Source organism: Aulonocara sp. 'chitande type north' Nkhata Bay, linkage group LG7 (genome assembly GCF_057382095.1).
Source record: "Aulonocara sp. 'chitande type north' Nkhata Bay isolate Kocher_YH1m ecotype deep benthic linkage group LG7, A_spYH_male_GT1.1, whole genome shotgun sequence".
Taxonomy (NCBI): domain Eukaryota; kingdom Metazoa; phylum Chordata; class Actinopteri; order Cichliformes; family Cichlidae; genus Aulonocara; species Aulonocara sp. 'chitande type north' Nkhata Bay.
Window position 1 is genome coordinate 53,478,246 of NC_141350.1, and position 20,799 is coordinate 53,499,044.

Consider the following 20,799-nt stretch of genomic DNA (forward strand, 5'->3'; position numbering starts at 1 on the left):
ATTAAATGGCCTACCATTAAATAACAGCTTTGGTATTTTGTTTGTGTGATGTAGTTTCCGGTCGGAACTTACTAAGGGGAGTTTAAAAGATGATGCACCGACGTTTAAAAGACGTCCAATTGCGCATGTGCAAATCTATCAAAACACCGACAAAAGAGCGACGCTTGCATGGAATTTATCTAGAAAAAATGTCTAAAAATGCTTATGGACTTAGATTAATTGATTTTATAAAATAAATATTTCTTTCTTGATAGTTACGGTTAATTTGTATGAAGGTTAGCAATCCGTTCTCCATACACAGCGTACCGGGCCGAAGGTTACATTAACAGTAGCTAGCATGCTAAGTACTGGTTAACCACCATCTGTTGTTTGCTAGTTAATATGTTTCACACGCTGTTGTTTGCAAGGCTTTTCTGTGTCCCTTTAGTACGCAGGCGAGGATAAATGAAAATGACTCTGACGCAGAGTGCTGATTTCCATCGATTTTTAGCATAAATTTCCTCCGTGTTTCAAGCGTGCATAGTACACCGTTTAACCTCAGTGTGAAAGCTCAGTGAGTGATCCGGGGATGGACAACGTTACGGTGTCAGCGTCAGATGGGACCGCAGAGTGCCCTCTGGTCTCCGAGGACATGGAGGGGATCTGTGTAATGCCTGACTTGAGTGCCATAAAGACTGAGCAGTCGGTGGGTGCAAGCCCAGACGACACAAACACCCAAAATGTCGCTATGGGCATCAAATTCATCTTACCCAACCGCTTCGACATGAATGTTTGCTCAAGATTTGTAAAGTCGCTCAATGAGGAGGACAGTAAGAACATCCAGGATCAGGTGAACTCTGATCTGGAGGTGGCTTCCGTTTTGTTTAAAGGTAAGAAAAAAGCAAAACCCTGTTTCTTCGTCTTAGATTAACTTGTGATTGTGTCGAATACACGATACTAATAAACGTGTTTTACTTCTGTCAGCCGAGTGCAACATCCAAACCTCACCTTCCCCGGGTATACAAGTGCGTCATGTTTACACACCATCCACCACCAAACATTTCTCGCCGATCAAACAGTCCACCACTCTCACCAATAAACATCGAGGCAATGAGGTGTCTTCCACACCTCTTTTGGTGCACTGTAAGTACCATCATTTCTTTCAACTTCAGTTTCTTTCGTTGTTTTTATGTGAGCGGAATTGTTAAAATGTAATTGTTACACATGCATTTGTTTCCTTTCAGCTTTATCTATTCATCAGCTGGCAGCCCAAGGGGAGATGGTGTTTTTGGCCAGCAGGATTGAACAAGGTAGGCTGTCAAAGGATTACAGTTTTTGTTGTCATGGAGTGCAAGCCATCCAAAATTAGTTAAATGAAAAATTGCACCACGGTAACAACCAAAAACATCACTGTCATACATGCACCGTTAAGCATGCATAAATTATATACCAATGAAGTTCAACACTTTAAAATAGAAACATAAATTAATATAAATGATTCCACATTTTTACAGACTAGGTCTACTTTCAATCTTCTATAATGTTTAGTTCGCAGAGGTGTGAACTGTATATGAACCAACCATATGAACAAACTTCTTCCATTTTCCTTTAACAATGTTATTCTTTCCAGACTGATACATTCTGAAAGTTCCTTTATCCCATGTTTCATAGAAGGAGCATCCATACTCTTCCAGCATAGTGCTTTTGTGTTTGTCAGAAGCCCACTGGGTAAATTCCCAGCAGGCACAGTTTAACATTTAGAGGGATGTAGAAGTTGAACACCTCTGACAGACAGTTGATGACATCTTTCCAGATTTTATGAATGTTTGGGTATTCCCATGAAAAGTGAAGAATGATTCCTTTTTCATTTAAACATGTTTAGGTTTAACAGAAGTTATAAGTCCACATCAGCTACTTGTATTGAAGATGCTTTATTTATATTTATGCCTTTAGACAAGCCTCATTCCAGTTTGTTTCATATATGTCCTGTTATCTGCTGCTTCTCGGGGCATTTAACTTGTTCGCTGCTGAGACTTTAAAAGTAGATATTAGTAGGTTATAGCAAATAGAAACTCGACCTTTTTCTTCCAAATCTCCAAAAGAGACTAATTCTATTTTTCATTGCTGTTGGATAAGCGTGTATTTTTTTTTTTTAACTGTAAATGTTTAAAGATTCTGCTTTTTTAGAATTTTTAAATCCTTCTTTCTCAGACATTGAATTCACCTTCACATAAAAGAGAAAAACAACAGTTCTTCATCAGTTTACCAGCAGATATTGAATCTTAATAATTACTTGTGTATGCAAAATATAAAGTTTAAAAATGTAATTAGACCAGTAGATGGAGATTAAATACAGTGTTATGTTTTATTTTCCATATTTATTTTAACAGAGACTGTAATCAATCTCCAAGATGAGGAGGGCTTCACCCCGCTGATGTGGGCAGCTGCACACGGACAAATCGCTGTGGTGGAGTTTCTGCTCCAAAATGTACGGAATATTCATTGAAAACTTTTTATTCTGTTTATATGTTTATTATATCTGAGCAAGACTTCTTCACTTACTGTCTGTTTGTCATCCTGTGACACTTTTCGCTGTAGGGTGCTGACCCTAACCTCCTAGCCAAAGGGAGAGAGAGTGCATTGTCCTTGGCTTGCAGTAAGGGATACACAGATATTGTGAAGATGCTCATTGACTGTGGAGTCGATGTCAATGAATATGACTGGGTATGTTATTATAAAAAAGTTAGTTTAAAGTAGCGCCTCCGCTCAGTTTGTGATCTTGGTATTAAATGTTATTATCTCTGTGGGTTTTTAGAATGGAGGAGCCCCTCTGCTGTACGCTGTCCATGGCAACCATGTGCGCTGTGTTGAAATCTTGTTAGGTGAGCAGAAATCTTTGACTTGCAGGAACATCTGTGTTCATATTTGTTAAAGGGTAAGCAAAGCAGTTGTGTTGAGTTCTAACAGAAAATGATGTACAGTGATTGAAATTTTGTATGTTTGCATGTCTTTCAGAGAGCGGTGCTGATCCTACCATAGAGTCAGATTCGGGTTTCAATGCAATGGACATGGCTGTAGCCATGGGCCACCGAAATGGTATGTGAGGAAAAAGAGCAAAACACAGCTGAGAAACATGCTGGAACAGTCTCAGTAATCAAGTTGTCTCTGGAGTAACCCTGACTGTATTCTAATATGTATTAACTTTAGAGTTTGCTGCACAAACCCCAGAACTATACTTTTATTTATAAAAAATGAGAGAGAGAGTGTGTGTTTCTTTAAAGGAATAAACAACCAGGCACTGTTATGACTTCATTTCATTTTACCTGTTCAGCTAATATCTTTAGAGAGAGTAGGGTTTGGACATGCAGAGGGGAGGTAGTGGATCAATTGAACAAAGGATGTTTAATATAGAGCAGCCAGGCAGGAGGAAAAGAGGAAGACCACAGAGAAGATTCATGGATGTAGTGGAGGAGGCCATCTTCCATTCACCGCATGTGCTGGAACTGGTCAGCACAGCGCTGTTGTTCCATATCTGCCACATAGTTTGTGGTGGATTTTTTCTGAGGGGGATGCTTGAAATATATACAGGCATATTCCCTCTGTAAAAATCTGACACCTTATGGGTTGAGGACAGCGAAATTAGATTTGAGATTTCTTTTTTTTCCTATAATGAATCATTCGGTCATGGCATGAACTTACCAAAAAAAAAATTAGATTTTGTCCTGCTGCCAAAGCCTAAAATTAGTAATTGTCCTGGCGTTTGTCCTGTAAAACTTGATTTGAGTCGATAAGAATTTGTTGACAGTGCTGCTGTTTCCAAAAAAGTAAAAGTCTGCTAAGATAAACACAAAGTCGCCTTTTCCTGCCAGATCCACACTTTCTCCTTTCTCAGAGTGAAGAATGGTCACATGGAAATGTGAATATTGTTCTTAATTTTCACTTTTAATGCTTATAAACTATCGCAGTAATCAGGATTTGTTTCCACAAAGCCCACAGTTCAGTTAAATGACCTCAGTGTATGTTTCTCCGTTTAGTTCAACAGGTGATGGAGGCACACTTGCTAAAGTTATTGATGGGGATCAGAGAGTGAACTGCTGCACTTGAGGGAGAACAAATACTGAAGAGATGCTGCTGTGCACTGGATAATCATGTAGCATGGCCAGTCTGTCAGCCTGCAGGAGTATTTTGTTCCCTTAAGAGATATTTCATAAGCTTCATATTATTCATGATGCAAGTGAAGGTTTGTGGTGTGTGAAACATCAGTTTTAACCCTCTTAAAAGCTGTTAAGCTCTGCACTTTCTTCCTTTTTTCAACATTGACTGTGGAGTTGCATATCCAATCACTATACACTGACTGGTTGTCAAAGAGCATGCTGAGTTCTTCAGTACAGCCCACCACGCACTCCCCTCCACCTGTAGTATGTTGCCAAATGAGCAGTGCAGACTGGAATTGACTTTGCTCTAAAGTTGCAAAGAGCTTACTTTTTACGTTGTTGTAATTTAATACCTTTTGCCCATCTTTGTGTTCTAAGACTAACCTATTATCTTCTATTACATTATTTTATTGTAATATTTTCACGTTCGCACTCTCTGAACTCGGGATATTTCTGAGGCACGAGATTTTATGACTCTGTCAAGCTGTTTGTGGTCCGTTTACTGAAGATCTTTGTGTTTCATGTATTGAATTTATTTATTTTAATAATTTAAACTGTTATGATGTCAGTTTGTTTCTTTGTGTAGTGATACGAAATGTTCAGATGTGTTGTGAATTTTAAAAGACCTCACACAAAAATGCTGTGGTGCTGTTTGTATGAAAATAGTAATACTGTTTATTATAGATATTTATCTGATGTGCAAGAGTCAATGAAGTTAAGCAGTTTAACTTAAATGTCAAACTTTTGAAAGTACAACCAACAGCATCACATTCTGTGATTCTGTGAAGCTTTTCTTTTTATATTGTTCATAAGATGGGAAGAAAAGCCTGTGTTGAACAATTTTACCCTGAAAAGCACTAGAAAATTTGAGTTTCATGCTTCAGTGGCCATAATGCTCTGAAAAAAAACAAGCAAATAAAATGTAATGGGGGAAAAATAAAAACATACTCATTACAAATGAAAGGTACAGTCGTGAAAATAGGTTTTAACAGGACTTTGTGGAGTCTTGTGAAAAACAGAACACCCCATGTTCAGAAGCTTGTAGATCCACTGTTTGCAACAATAACGTGAGGTGCTTGTTTTCTGTATCACTGTATTCTTACATCACTGTGGAGGAATTTTGGCCCACTCTTCTTTTAGTAGTTCTCTTTTACTTCAGTTATTGGGATTTGCAGGCATTCGTTTATGAATGGTTCTTTTAAGCTCCTGCCACAGCGTTTCAGTCAGATTGAGGTCTGGATGTGACTGAGCCATTGTAACCGGAGGGGGGGGATTTGCTGGGATGCCCCCTCCCTGGATCATTTTAACGCACACCTTAATGGCTGGTAAAATTGTTATTTTGCCAAGTTTAATTAATTTGACACATTGTTTCATTTAGCTGCTGTTTCTTTGTATCCAAAATGCTGTATTTCCAAAATTGCTCATGCAGATTGCAGCATCAGCTACTCACAAAACTGGAAAATGGCTTTTTAAAAATAAAATTGTGAAATCAGCATTGCCTCTCTGACCTAAGTTTTAGCTAAAAGAGTCCTTGAAGCAAATCTTGACTCTTCAGCAGCCATCTTCAAAGGCCGTCGGTCTTTTATTTAAAGCATTGTCTAAATTATCTTTAACCATCTTTGTTGTTGTGGCATTTCAAAACAGTTTTCTATTCAACATGCTTTGTGCTTAGCCTGAACTCTCTTAGGGGAGCTTCTGTTTTTTTAAGTAATCTTCAGAAATAGTTCTCCAGCTTCTTGAAAGGCACCCAAAGCTCCTTGGATGTTTTGCTGATGATCCCAGACTGCTGACCCCTGTTGCGGTCTGGACTTTGGGGAGGCCTATCCATGATTATGACCGTGTTTCCAGATGTGTTCTTTATGGTGAAATCAAAATCCCGATCTCCTCCGTATATAGTGATCATGTTTAAGTATGGCTTGTCAAGTCAACCTTCCATACTGACCATGTCTGATGAGGCATCAGTGAAAAGTAGATGGATGACACAAAGGACCAGATGCATATCTTTGATCTTGTATTGGGACTGGATACTGCTCATGTGTTAAGCATGCCATTTCTTTTATCCTCCACTTGTCCAGATTCCCTGATTCCTTTAGGGGCACACTACACTTCATCCAAGGTCTCTGGGAATCATAGTGATGCTGGAAAAATACAATTTTCTGTCTGTTAAATTGTTATTTTTGGCATTTTCCATAGAGACAACTAAACAAATGGAGGGGGGAAAGTGTTTGCAACAGGCTGCTAGTAAAGTACTTAAAAACAGTGCGCTACACTGTTTTGTCACTCAACCAAAATTAAAGTATGGTTCCTTAGAAGCAAAATATAATGATTCAAGACTTTTTCATATTTTTGTCATCATAGATAATTCTGTAGTTGTTATAACTGTATTCTAATATACACTTACGGTCACACTCACCCTCTCCATTTTCTTGACCATAAAGTAAAACTGAGGGATTGACAGCCATGGTTACTCGCCCAGCAAAAACACGCCTCTTACCCTCATTTTCATAAGTGTAAATTGTGGAACATACTAAAGTTTACTGAATACTTTACCTCCCTGTTACTATCTGCAGACAAAGAATGTCTGCAACTGCCCTGACCTTACAGGAACTAAACGATGTTACAAGTTCAACCTGCAGTTCATGGTTTCTCACCAAATCTACAGAAGAGCATCTTCTTGATGCATTCTCAATCATCCAGGTAAGTAAATCTCCAAAAGTTGAATCTGTTCATCTGGACGTAGCGTTTTGTGGGAGAAATGTTTCGTCACTCATCCAAGTGACTTCTTCAGTCTCAGCTGACTGCAGGTTTCCCCAATCTTATAAACAGTACATTTGCATAATGACTGAAACCAGCCCAGTGAAGGAACAATGGGCTGGGAGGTCAGTTCCTTAATCATAATTATGCAAATTCTCATGACCACTGATCAACAACCACTGATCAAAGACCACGAGTACCATTCACAGAGAGTTTGGGAATGGCTACAGAAGAGCAGTTGCAGTGTTTCAATTGTAGAACTGTACTTGACCAAGAACACAAAAAACAAAAACTGAATTTTTAGCTATTTATTGACAGTAGCAAAGGTTTATTCCAGATATGGTGTTTTTAGGGAGGCCACAGATTCAGGGGGTCAGTAACATGGAGGAAACAGAAGGACAACGTGAGCCTTTAACGCCACATTTTTACAAACACTCTCTCACTCTGACCACACAGCACAAGCATTAAGGAAGTCTGGTGGCAAAGAGGAGGTGGAATGAGTACTAAAATACCTTTCACGGAAATACTGCTACTCGAGATTTAATACAGAGTACTATTCTAAAAAAAAGTTACTCAAAAATAATTCACTTAAGAGTATGCAAGTACTTTCAGGTGTTGCACATGTTACAGAATGCTCACAAGCCAAAAAGAATTTGACGTGTTTTTCCATCTTGTCAGGTACTTTAACTGTTACATTTTCCACCCCTTGAAAAAGGACATTACAACATCTTGTGCCCCACATGGTCCTGTCAAGTTTCAACACTCTGGAGTCCCAGCCCCTCTAGTTGGCCTCATCTTTGGATGCTTCATCGAAATTCTCCACCAGATCTGAAACAAAAGATTAGACATTAAATTGATTGATTGGGGAAGAAAGTAAATGCGTATCCCATCTGCACAAGTGACTCAAAGGTGCTGGAGAACAATTCAGGAAGTGTGTGTTTATGTGAAACAGGATACTTGGTGTAATGCAATTCTTTGCTCATCTCTCCCACTCCTACACACAGACGGCAATGTGCTCGACATATGAGGCCCTTATAACTACTGAAAGCAGCTGTAAAAATGACAGCAAAGGGCATCAAAAAGTTGGCTCCAATTACCCCATGAAATGTGAGAAACCCACCTATCCAACTCAAAGCTCAGAGGGTCGGGGGTTCAAATGGAAACAATTCAAAAGGTCTGAGGAAACATGTTCCTTCAGTGAGAGAACAAAAAGAAATCCTTAACTCCAAAAACAATGTGATGGCAATGGATGTTAACCCCTGAGCCATCGGGCTTCAACTGCTGAGTACATATGTAATCGTTTGTTACGTTAGTGAGAGAAAAAAAAAAAAAGCTGAGATTATTGTAATGGCAACCTCATGTGCTCGGTCCATTTTCTTCACAAAGAAAAGCAAACTGAATCTTACAATCCTATAAACAAAGAACATGAGATTCAAACAAAACCCAGCACTGCACCATTGTCAAAAGTAACTGATGAGTCCCCTTCACATGACCCCTTTTTATGAGCCAGAAAGAAAAGCAAACCCACCATGATTTTTTTCTTTTTTTAGCTAACAGAAAAAAGAAGAAAAATCCCGCAGCAATAAATGACAAGTGTAAAGCAGGATTTCCAAACAGAACCGCAAAAAAATCTGTAATGTGAGGCAAACAGATTTTTCTCGAGAAATGTCGGGATGGTCTTTGATTCTGAGTGGTGGAGCAAACTGCTCAGACACTTTGATTCAACATATGAAAATTGCTCACCTGGAACATCATCTTCTTCTTCTACTGCAGCAATTGGCGCTTTTCCATCTGCAGCTGTAAGAAGAGAACAGATCTGTGAGAAGCCTTAGAGTAGCCACAAACTAAACCAAAGCCTTTTTCAGACACAGCTGGCTTCATCACTCCATCACACTGATGGCATTCTTCATGGCTTCACTGAGACTTTACCAGGACACGGACCAAACTATCCACCGTGCTAGTTCAATATGGTACAAGCAAAATATAACGCATGAGGCCGTGGGTTTTCTCTCTTGCAGATTACATTTTAAAAGTTACTTAAACAGAGCACTGCTGCTTCACAGCAAGAAGGTTCTAAATTTGAATCCACCATCTGGCCGGGGTTGTTCTATGTGGAGCTCTGTGTGTTCTCTCCAGGTACTCCGGCTTCCTCCCACAGTCCAAAGACATGAAATTATTTGGGTTAGATTATTGGATGAGTTTAATTTGCCCATAGGTGTGAATTTGAGTGAGAACAGTTGTCTGTCTCTCCGTTAGCCCTGTGATAAGAGTATCAACCCGCCTAGGGTCTTCCCTTCCTCTCGCCCTATAACAGCTGGGATGGCCTCCAGCCCCCCGCGTAACCCTGATAAGGATAAGCGGAAGAGAATGGATGGATGAATTTAATTAGATGCAGTGAATCAATCCCACAGCTGTAACAGCTCATCAGTCTGAAATACACAATGTTGCATGTAGTTACCCTGATCTATCCTGTCTTCATGTTCTATGATATTACAAATAAATTAAATTACTGTTGTTGTGCAATATGTAAATATAAGGAAATCTCAATTGACTAATGGATGGATTGTGTTGCCGTCTGCTGCAGCAGGTTTAAAAAAAAAAAAAAAATCATACAGGACTTCTAGGAGCAGCTAGCAGCAACAAAAAAAGCTTCGCCTGCTGTGGAAACTCTGTCAAAACACAGATTAAAAACATTCACAGCTAGTCTTCTTATTCTGTTGTCACTGATGTGGTCTTCACTGCAGTCAGATTTTAGAACTATTGCATTTTCACTCTGCAACAGACCTGAAACTGCAGTACAAGCTGCAGGAGAGACGTGAACCTGTAATCTCAGATATGCATTCAGACTTTAGTTTGCTAAGTATTGTTGTATTTAATTTGATGGGAGGTATGTTTTATTTGGTATACTGGTGTCACCAGATGTAAGTGGTGGTGTTAAAAACTGTGAATTATTGTTCTGGGGTTAAAGTACAGTACCATCAGATCTAACCACACTGTATGATTGACAGCTTACAAGCAGTCAGACGTTGACGACTGACTCAGCGTCTGACTGCTAGTAAGGATTCTTCCTCCATTTCTTTGATTTACTGTAGGTTGGCTGACAGTTTCTATGCATTAGAAACGTTGACTCTTACAAAAAATAGCTGTGCAAGCAGACATGAAGCTGATACCATAAAATGTGTCAGATTAACAGAAACAAGTGGATATCTGAAAACCGCTAAAAGTCTGACTAAACATGCTCAGAGTATAAAGTGTGGTCAACCACACGCTACATTATAACTTGAGGCTACCGACCTTGCTTGGGCAGAGCCTCGGCGAGTCTCCTGAGGCTCGTCAAGCTGTCTGCTCCCAGCTGGTTCAAGATGCCTGGCAGCATCTCAGTCAGCTGTTTGGTCTCAGCGTGGCCGGTGATGGTGAAGGTGTTGGCTGCGAGGGAGGCCTGCACTTTGGGATTGTTGAAATGGATGACTGTTCCTTGATTTGTAAACATGTTGACCTGGAACCGATCAAAACAGATTTCCCATTCTTAGTGATAAAAATGACAATCTGTACTGGTGCATGTAAGAAAAATCACAAGCAAAGGAATAACTCAAGAGTGATTTATGCCCCACCTCCTCAATGCCAGAGATGTTGTTCACACCGAGTTTCTTTAAGGAGAACTGTAGCTTCTTGTCATCTGCGGTTGCTGTTCTGTGGACCACCTTCTTCTTTCTGCGAGCTGTTCCCTGAATGTGGGCATTCGCACAAACATGTTTCTTAGTCAACATAACCTGAGTGATGTTTTATGCTCAAATGAGGGAGGATGTTTTTATTCTATTTATATACTGTACGCAACGCTGCCTAAAATTACTGCTGCCATGCAACAAAACTATAGATCAAACTGTTGGTTGTCATAGAAACTAACTATAGAAAATTCAGCTGCTTGAGCTCAGGTTTCATGTCCCTAGATTCACATTTAAAGGGAAAAAAAGACAGCAGCAGATTTACACTCAGAAAATGCTTTGCAATAAAAAAATCTACCCATTTTCATGTAATGCCAGATTCACTTTGCGTGCATTACCTTTCCACCGATGCGGACTTGTGCTTGTAACTTTGCAAGTTTTTCTTGATTCATTATTGCTTCTTTCATCTGAAAGGCAGGAAAGTTGCATATTATTATGTCAGTATGTAAATGTAATTATCTGAAAACTAAGTAAGCAAAACAAGTTAATCCACCCCAAAGGAGGCACCAAAATAAAGTGCAACATGCAGATAAGAAAGCAGCACCCTGAGTCAGCAGTGCAGTTAAAATGACACCTTTATACTCATCTACACCAGTAAAAAGATTAATAATGGTTTGCCCCATTATTAAGGCAGAGTGTTATCTGGCTGGACACCGACTTGAAACATTTTTGTCTTAACATTTGACCAGATTTAATAAAAGCCAGCTGGCAAAATACAGTCACTTCCCAGTCTGCTGTTTAGAAATTAACTCTAGCTAGTGCAGTCACTGACTGGCTCACACAGACTATATTTTTGGTCCTTCCATGTGTTGATCAGAGGCCGTCTTACCTACATGACAAAAGCTAACCAAGCACTTACAACAGGGGTGTGGAACTCCAGGCCTTGAGGGCCGGTGTCCTGGAGGTTTTAGATGCGTCCATGATCCAAAACAGCTGATCTAAACGGCCAAATTACCTCCTCAACATGTCTTAAGGTTCTACACAGGCCTGGTAATGAACTAATTCAGGTGTGTTGACCCAGAGTGATATATAAAACCTCCAGGACAGCGAGGCCTGGAGTTTGACAACCCTGACTTACAAACTCCTGTGTATGTGACCACGTGAATTACAGGAGGTCAAACACACACAGTGGTGTTATTCTAAATAATCTACAAAACAAAATATTTGGTTTGTATTTGTTCTTATTTTTCATTTAATAAGGCCACTCTGGCATTTCCAGCTATTTTCTCTGTTTTGTTTGTTTTTTGTATGCCTTTGTAAACTTAAATGTTTAATAAACAGAGCTGCGTACACGCATCCATTTGTGTTTAAAAAGCACAAATTTGCGTATTAAGAAACTGTCATATTAAATACGGGTTCTGTTGATTACGTTCACACCTGCTGATGGCCTCTAATTAACCACGTGACCATAACTTCGTTCCCCCCCACTATACAATTTGGCTAATGACTCACAAAAAAAAAAAAAAAAAAAAACCATACTGTGCCGCGAAAATTCACAACAACAATGCTGGGCAAGATATCCCTGTGAGGAAATTAGATTAAAACAAACAAACAAAAGTAAGGCGGGTGTGGCTGTGGTAATGGGCGGTAAAATAAGATATTAAAAACAGCAAGCAGACATTTTAAAAAGCCAGAAAGGAGCCGTGAGCGTCACAGCAAGCGCTGCTCGCTTCACAGGTTAATTAGCAAACGCCTTTTCCCTGTAGTGTGAACTACCGAAGGTAGACCAATATTAAGTTATTGTTGCTCAAATAAATTGAGGCGAAAGCACCACCGCTAACAGCAGGTCTGGTTTAGCTGATGAACACTGAACCGAAATGAGGTGTGGTTTAGCTTTTGTGCCAGAACTTGCAGGCTAACTTCTGCTAGCTTCTAAGCTAACTGGGGAAATTATCGGCCTGTCAGTCACAGCCTCTCACAACCCCGTCAGTACGGTTAGCTTCACACCGCGGCAGATTTCAGCCATCTAGTCAGAAAAGGCTTTCGTTTACCTCTTGCCGTCAGATCAGTGGAAAAAAGAGGAGAGAAGAAGGTATTTAAAGCTCCTGACTGACCTGTAAACTAACAGCAAACACATGCGGGGAGCAAGATGGAAGCGAGAGAGGAGGGAGGAAGTGACGTAGTAGAAGAAGAGCGAACTAGCTCGAGTTGGGTTTCCTGCCCTGAGGTTTGCTTTCCAGGCAACACTTTCGAGATTCTTGCAGATTGCCAACCATGCCTGAAAGTTCTTTATTAGGGTAAATTTAGGGATTTGTTATTTATGAGAGTTTAAGGCCTAAAGCCTCTTAGACAATACAGAATCATTTTGTAACTACACAGGCTATTTTATGCCATAGAAAAGTGGGATAATTTTGATATAATTCCAGGTTTGCAACAAACAAGTCTTCTGGAATAAGGTCCTTTAAAGAGATGCAGCCACACAACACAACATATCAGCACAAACACATTATACAAACTGTCGAGCATGATGGTGGAGGGGTGACTATTTGTTTTTGGGTTTTTTTCCAACTACAGGGCTTGGGCACCTTGCAGCAAAGCACACCAGCAAATCTACAGCAGAATGGCTGAGAAAGAAAAGAATTAAGGTGTTGCTATGCTTGAGCCGAAGTCCAAACCCTAACCCAATTGAAATGCTTGTAGGAGGAACCTTAAGAGAGCTGTGCATAAATGAATGCCTGCAAACTTCAATGAACTGAAGCAACGCTGTAATGGAGAGGGGGGGCAAAATTCCTTCACAATGATTTGAAAGACTGAGAGTCATTCAGAAAGCAATTACTTCACGTTATTGCTGCTAAAGGTGGTTCTACAAGCTACTGAATAATAGGGTGTGCTTTTATGGGACTCTTTTTCACAGAGTCCCATGAAAACTTTGTTTCATTATCTGCATGTTTAAGAATGACTCTAATTTGAGAAAGATTGAGAGCTCCTTCTATCAACACACATGTCAGTTTTGCTTGCTCTTTCTGCTTATATCTTATTTTTATACCTGCGGATTATATGCAATTATATTTGGTGATCATCACACCATACTGTTTATTTATTGTTGGAAACTTTGGCTAGCTTTTGTTATGGATTTCCTGATGTCTGTCTCTATGCTAGATTACTAATGAATGAAAGTTTATTATTTATTCTGTCATCTCTTAAGTAGTTGCTATGGTAGTTGAACAACTGTATGCACTTGGATTGCAATGAAAATGAGATATCTCAAAGGGGTTTGTACTAATAGATACATTTTTAAACGTGACCACAATGTGGCAATGCTTAAAACAAATGAATAGTCCGATTAGACTAACACTATCAGGTAACAAGCATGCCATCCCAACTCAGCTAACTGTGTGAAAGTAATCGGGACTGATTGCTGATTTATAGAGATAGACAGATTATTACACTCTTAAATCTAAACCGACAGTCATCTTAAATCACCAATTTATTTACCAAGCACTCCAAGGATGTCTTTTAATTGTGCGATGATACACAAAGGCAGAAGCAGAATATGCAAACAGCACAAGGAAAGTCCCCAGCTAACCAGGCAGTTCAAACCCAGCACCTTCTTGCTTTGAGGTGACAGTGCTAACCACTGCACCCCAACCCTGAACAATGTGAAATGGGATAGCCTGTAAAGTGAGCTGATTGCTTGCTGAAGTATGTCTTATAATTAGGTTATTTTCTGTTTTCAGGTCTTTGTAATGAACCGAAAAAGATGAGGGATTATATCCAAATCCTACTTAGAGCCACAAGATTATAATTGGTTTGGGATTAGCTACAACCTCGAAGGTGAAATTCCTCAAAGTGGCTGATGTTTATAAAAGTAACCAAGCCTCAATAGATCTATTCTTAATTATTTAAGTTTAGTTTTTTAATGTTGCAAAAATTTTGGAAAAGTGGTGTATCCTATCCAGCTCATATTCACTTTAATGTATTATAATAGAATATGTGATATATCAGTCAGGCTTTAGAACACAGAAACTATTCAAACTATTTAGTCCTCAGGTTAACCACCAGAGGTGGGACCAAGTCATTGTTTTGCAAGTCTCAAGTAAGTCTCAAGTCTTTATCCTCAAGTCTCAAGTCAAGTCTCAAGTAATGTCAGGCAAGTCAGAGTCGAGTCTCAAGTCACTGGTGTAAAAGTCCGAGTCAAGTCACAAGTCTGAAACTTTGAATTTCAAGTCCTTTCGAGTCTTTAAAAAAAACAAACGAAAAAATAATGTTGCAGTTATGCTAAATGTAAATATTAGACCATGTAATTTTAAAATCTGTGTTTTTCTCAACACATACAAAATAGTGAACTTAGAAAATATACACAAATTGTGAAATTGCACCTCTTTAAAATGCAGCTCAATTAAACTTAGCTCCAAGAATAATTTTCACCGACAGTTCTGAGATAAGCTGCATGTTATTCTTGGATGCGGTTGTAGGACCAGCTTTAAAATCGCATGACAAAAATATCATACACATTAAAAGAAACTGTATCACCAACGTAGCCTGGAAAACATTTGCTAGTTAGATGAAGTCAGCTATCTCATTGTAGCATATTTATATGCATATTTATAATCATACGGTTCTTGGAGTGAGCGCATACACTCATGAAGTTTAGTAACTTCCGGTCACTGCAACAAGCCCAGGTACAGTTTACCGACGGATGGGTGCAGGACCTTGAAATGCACCGTGTAGAACGAAAGACCATCGTACGTATCATAAGTTTACCAGTCTCACAAATCGTCTTCATAAATACACATTCGTTAACCGTTTATTAATATAACCTTTGAGCTCAACGGTAATTAATTAGTAGTGGAAATAATTTCTGGTAGCATCACAGAAATGTAGCAGTGACAATAATATTGTATGCTGTAATCGTACTGGGCAATTAGTGATACAAAAAACCTGTTTTATCCTGTGAATAAAAGTATATGTTTTTGTCAATGTACCATAATAACAGAAGCGAAACGCAATATTGTGTCAGGATAATTTACTATTTATGCACAATAAATAAAGGAGCATAGCGCAACAATTTCTGTTCAGCGCCAGACTTGCTTGTAACCTATATCACCAATTATGTTAAGAAAAATGACGCATTAACTACAACAGCAGACTGACCTTTGTGTAAATGCTTGGAGCAGACTAACCTGTGAGCTGGAGTGTTCTAGGACGTTATATTTGATCTTTGAATGGCTGCAATCCAGTCGCCTCTTTGTTACTTCGGAAACATGGCTCGAACAATTTCTCTTCCACGACGTAATCCGATAACAACCGATCTCTTTACCCGTCGGCTTCCCGTGGCTGTCATGCGACCGGCTATTGCAGTTAATAATACAACAGCTTCTTGACATTTTTGTGTTTCTTTTTATCGCTGTGTGACTGATTTTAATTGAAAGCCTGCGTGCGCTAGTACCGCTTGCCACGAGTTCCCAGAATCCTTTGCGGTTCTACCCGTGAATGACGTCACATTTTCAATCTCTATATAATATGCATGTTAAATTTTATATTTGGGGTGAAATATCAAGTCTTTTCAAGTAAACCGGTTCAAGTCCAATTCAAGTCCCAAGTCATTGGTGTAAAAGTCCAAGTCAAGTCACAAGTCTTAGAACATTTTTTCAAGTCAAGTCTAAAGTCGTAAAATTAATGACTCGAGTCTGACTCGAGTCCAAGTCATGTGACTCGAGTCCACACCTCTGTTAACCACTGATGTCCTTTTAGCAGATGATAGGGAAAAGGGTGTAATTTTGATTCTTTAAGGCATAAATGCAGCCTTTGACATGGTAGATAAGTCATTCTGAATACCAGGTTGGCATTGAGGATACTGGAGTTAGTTGGTTTATAGAAACAAACTGCTGGCTCACCTTAGGACAACTATTCACCAGCAGCAGCTTACCTGTGGTGTCCCACAAAGTTAATTTCTAGGTCCCCCTCTACAGTGGGGCAAAAAAGTATTTAGTCAGCCACCGATTGTGCAAGTTCCCCCACTTAAAATGATGACAGACGTCAGTAATTTGCACCAGAGGTACACTTCGACTGTGAGAGACAGAATGTGAAAAAAAAATCCATGAATTCACATGGTAGGATTTGTAAAGAATTTATTCGTAAATTAGGGTGGAAAATAAGTATTTGGTCACCTCAAACATGGAAAATCTCTGGCTCTCACAGACCTGTAACGTCTTCTGTAAGAAGCTTTTCTGTCCCCCACTCGTTACCTGTATGAATGGCACCTGTTTGAACTCATCATCTGTATAAAAGACACCTGTCCACAGCCTCAAACAGTCAGACGCCAAACGCCGCCATGGCCAAGACCAAAGAGCTTTCGAAGGACACCAGGAAAAGTATTGTAGACCTGCACCAGACTGGGAAGAGTGAATCTACAAGAGGCAAGCAGCTTGGTGTGAAAAAATCAACTGTGGGAGCAATCATCAGAAAATGGAAGACATACAAGACCACTGATAATCTCCCTCGATCTGGGGCTCCACGCAAGATCTCATCCCGTGGGGTCAAAATGATCATGAGAACGGTGAGCAAAGATCCCAGAACCACACGGGGGGACCTGGTGAATGACCTGCAGAGAGCTGGGACCAAAGTAACAAAGGTCACCATCAGTAACACACTACAACGGCAGGGAATCAAATCCCGCAGTGCCAGACGTGTTCCGCTGCTGAAGCCAGTGCATGTCCAGGCCCGTCTGAAGTTTGCCAGAGAGCACATGGATGATACAGCAGAGGATTGGGAGAATGTCATGTGGTCAGATGAAACCAAAGTAGAACTTTTTGGTATAAACTCAACTCGTCGTGTTTGGAGGAAGAAGAATACTGAGTTGCATCCCAAGAACACCATACCTACTGTGAAGCATGGGGGTGGAAACATCATGCTATGGGGCTGTTTTTCTGCCAAGGGGACAGGACGACTGATCCGTGTTAAGGACAGAATGAATGGGGCCATGTATCGTGAGATTTTGAGCCAAAACCTCCTTCCATCAGTGAGAACTTTGAAGATGAAACGAGGCTGGGTCTTCCAACATGACAATGATCCAAAACACACCGCCCGGGCAACAAAGGAGTGGCTCCGTAAGAAGCATTTGAAAGTCCTGGAGTGGCCTAGCCAGTCTCCAGACCTCAACCCCATAGAAAATCTGTGGCGGGAGTTGAAAGTCCGTGTTGCTCGGCGACAGCCCCAAAACATCACTGCTCTCGAGAAGATCTGCATGGAGGAATGGGCCAAAATACCAGCTACTGTGTGTGCAAACCTGGTAAAGACCTATAGTAAACGTTTGACCTCTGTTATTGCCAACAAAGGTTATGTTACAAAGTACTGAGTTGTATTTTTGTTATTGACCAAATACTTATTTTCCACCCTGATTTACGAATAAATTCTTTACAAATCCTACCATGTGAATTCATGGATTTTGTTTTCACATTCTGTCTCTCACAGTTGAAGTGTACCTCTGGTGCAAATTACTGACGTCTGTCATCATTTTAGGTGGGGGAACTTGCACAATCGGTGGCTGACTAAATACTTTTTTGCCCCACTGTATGTATATGTTTCCACTGGGCAAATTAGACAAAGTCACAACATCTCTTTTCATTGCTGTACAGATGACAGCAGGTGAGTGAAAAGGGCTCGCTGATGTAAGCTGTTGGATGGCACAAATGTTTCTTAACTCAATTTATTTTAACAAAAACACTTAAAGCACATTTGAATGAGTCTCCAAGCTTCATAGCCAAAATGTTGACCCCCCATATGAACCCTTTCACAGTCCAACTGTGAAGCGTAAATCTAAGTCCTGTTTTTGCCAACATGAAGCCTTAGCTCTGCCCAATAAGACAAGGCTCACAGAATCGGTGACTTTATTAAAATCCCTTCCAAAAACACATTCCTAACGACTTTCTTATATGTTTTTCATGTGATGTTGTCTCTTTCAGTCTTCTCGATGTCTGTCATCCTTTACTTGTCTTGCTTGTCATTTCTGTTATTGCTTCATATGCATGGTATTCATTCATATTCACAAATGTCTGCATCGCATTCTATTAATGGTGCTTAGATTGTGTGCCAAAGCTAGTTACTCTTGCTTTCAAAAGAGAACAATAAGTCAAAGCAAGTCAAGTCAATTGCAAGGAAATATTTATTTGTTTCTGTTATTGTTTCATGCTTATGGTATTCATCAATATTTGTTATTGTTCTTTGTATTTTGTTCTAGTTTCAGCTCAGTTTTATGTCTTTTTTGTTTGGTCTTAATTTGGGGGTTTCTCTTTGAATATATTTATGCTTTCTGTTATTACAAATAGCAAACACTCAAACCAATCAGTTAAAGTTACATATAGTGTGCCACTGGGGAATGTGTCCATATTCATCTAAACATATTCTGCGAAAACAAAGAATGAACAAATTACATTATACACCTGTTTTAAGCCAATGATCGTTATTATTATTATAATACTTCGCACCTTGTTTTGTTTTGTATATTTGTATATCTACTACAACGATCACTGTGTAGTGATCATATACCACTGACGTTTATCATGTATACTTCAGATGAGTCTACATCTGGTCATTTGTCCTCGTGTAACCATATAAAGTAAAAAGCGTGATTTTGTAACAAGAGTCGCGCTGAAGTGGTCCCAGGACCCGAGAGGGACAGAAAGAGCGAGAGAAAAACCCCACAAACTTGGGAAATTATGCGAACTTCCCGAGACTGAAGAAATCACTTGGATGAGTGATTGAAGGTTTCTCCCACTGAGAACTACGTCCAGATGAACAGAATCAACTTTTTGAGATTTCCTTACCCGGATGATTGGGCATGCATCAAGACATACGCACTGTAACGCTTCCAAAGCCTCAGACGTTGAGATCGATATTTTCCCACTAAGTCTTACAAATGAAGGCACTTAGTCGACTAATTTTCACTAAGTCGACACATTTGGTTTGATGACTGATCAGGAGGGAAAGTCGAACGATTTTGTGTCAGGACTGCACGGAAAGTGTGCGCAAAACCAAAAACATCAGCATAAAATGTCCGCAGTTAATCTTAAAATATGGCAAATGGACTCGACTAAGTATTCTATCAGGTGTCCTCTCAGGGCAAAAACTCTCTCTTGAATTCAATTTATTGAGTGTTTTTATTTTTATTTTTTTTTAGCTTATTAATTATTTGTCTATGACGGCTCTTAGACATACATTCCGGGCAACACATCATTGCCCTTTTCTGCATGTGATACACATTAATCACATGCTCCACTCAGACGGAGCGTTTTGGTGACATTAGGAGTTTTAATCAGAGCAAGATCGAGGCAGGCAGGGTTGCCTTGAAACAGCTACTGAAAGTGCTTTCTTGGTTGAACTTAAAGACACTTTAGAGGTGCTTTACCACCCATGCATTTTATAATAATACTACTACTACTACTACTACTACTACTACTACTACTAATAATAATAATAATAATAATAATAAATTATTTATTTATTATTATTATTATTATTTATTTTTTTTAATGATAGTGGATGGTTGGATACGACCATTAATGAATCCACTCTTCCGTCTTGACTCTGTTGGGTCACTTACATTCCGAGTACATTACAGAAAAGAGAGGACTCATAAACTCATCACACAAATTAACAACTCGTAGCGTCAAAGGAGTCCAGGAACTTTGCTAATAAAACGTCACATCTGATGTCAAGTTTCAGGATTTCCAAATGTCGGTGACTCGTGAGTCATCATCTTCTGCGCATATGGTTTCAAAACTGGGGGATAAGCTATGAAAGACTAAAATGCAAAGAGTAAAATGTAATTATTTAATGAACACAAATTCCTCTTCAGTTCATTGAAACTGATTGTGTTTGCTTGTTTGTTTTGAATTCTCTTATACGAAAGATTGGATGTTTCGAGTGTTACCTTATCATTCTTGATGAGAACAGAAATATGATCGTTACAGACCGATAATTGGTTATTAATGTAGGTAAACTGGGCATACATTTAAAACCTATAATCGTTTTAGAAGCATCAGTCTTAGCTGTTGCAGTAATTCCTCTCATAGGCCTATTTTGCACCGATAAATAGCACAGATGAATTTATTTGAAATCTCTAATTTTAAAAAGTTCATTTAATCATAGCGAACTTTATCTGTTGGTACAATAACAGTACACATCATTTCAAAGAGGAAAGTGGCAAAAGTGGTAAGCAGGACCACGATCACTGGCGTAAGCAGAGATAT

At 39.4% G+C, this 20,799-nt stretch overlaps 2 protein-coding genes across 3 annotated transcripts; one reads left to right on the forward strand and one right to left on the reverse strand.

Moving 5' to 3' along the window:
- Positions 1-90: 90 nt before the first annotated feature.
- Positions 91-5,620, forward strand: ankra2 (ankyrin repeat, family A (RFXANK-like), 2). Its single transcript, XM_086301302.1, has 8 exons — positions 91-869; positions 964-1,122; positions 1,224-1,289; positions 2,370-2,467; positions 2,578-2,703; positions 2,795-2,861; positions 2,995-3,075; positions 4,014-5,620. The coding sequence occupies exons 1-8, from the start codon at positions 569-571 to the stop codon at positions 4,067-4,069; spliced, it is 954 nt and encodes a 317-aa protein (XP_086157428.1). The 5' UTR covers positions 91-568; the 3' UTR covers positions 4,070-5,620.
- A 1,560-nt stretch (positions 5,621-7,180) lies between these two features.
- On the reverse strand, positions 7,181-12,745 carry btf3 (basic transcription factor 3). Of its 2 annotated transcripts, none has more exons than XM_086301303.1 (6): positions 12,664-12,745; positions 10,948-11,016; positions 10,499-10,612; positions 10,182-10,383; positions 8,631-8,684; positions 7,181-7,715 (listed from the first exon to the last, which is right to left on the reverse strand). In XM_086301303.1, exons 2-6 carry the CDS (start codon positions 11,014-11,016, stop codon positions 7,669-7,671), a joined length of 486 nt encoding a protein of 161 aa, XP_086157429.1. In that variant the 5' UTR covers positions 12,664-12,745; the 3' UTR covers positions 7,181-7,668. The 2 variants fall into 2 exon arrangements, with proteins under 2 accessions (XP_086157429.1, XP_086157430.1); XM_086301304.1 differs by having other exon boundaries at positions 12,601-12,705.
- Between the last annotated feature and the right edge of the window lie 8,054 nt (positions 12,746-20,799).

Coding starts and splice junctions, on each gene's coding strand:
- btf3 (XM_086301303.1), bottom strand. CDS start 11,016: ATGAAAGAAGCAATAATGAATCAAGAAAAACTTGCAAAGTTACAAGCA. Junction 10,613..10,947: donor AAGTCCGCATCGGTGGAAAG/GTAATGCACGCA, acceptor GCCCACATTCAG/GGAACAGCTCGCAGAAAGAA. Junction 7,716..8,630: donor AGAAGAAGATGATGTTCCAG/GTGAGCAATTTT, acceptor CTTTTGTTTCAG/ATCTGGTGGAGAATTTCGAT.
- ankra2 (XM_086301302.1), top strand. CDS start 569: ATGGACAACGTTACGGTGTCAGCGTCAGATGGGACCGCAGAGTGCCCT. Junction 2,468..2,577: donor TGGAGTTTCTGCTCCAAAAT/GTACGGAATATT, acceptor TTTTCGCTGTAG/GGTGCTGACCCTAACCTCCT. Junction 2,862..2,994: donor CTGTGTTGAAATCTTGTTAG/GTGAGCAGAAAT, acceptor CATGTCTTTCAG/AGAGCGGTGCTGATCCTACC.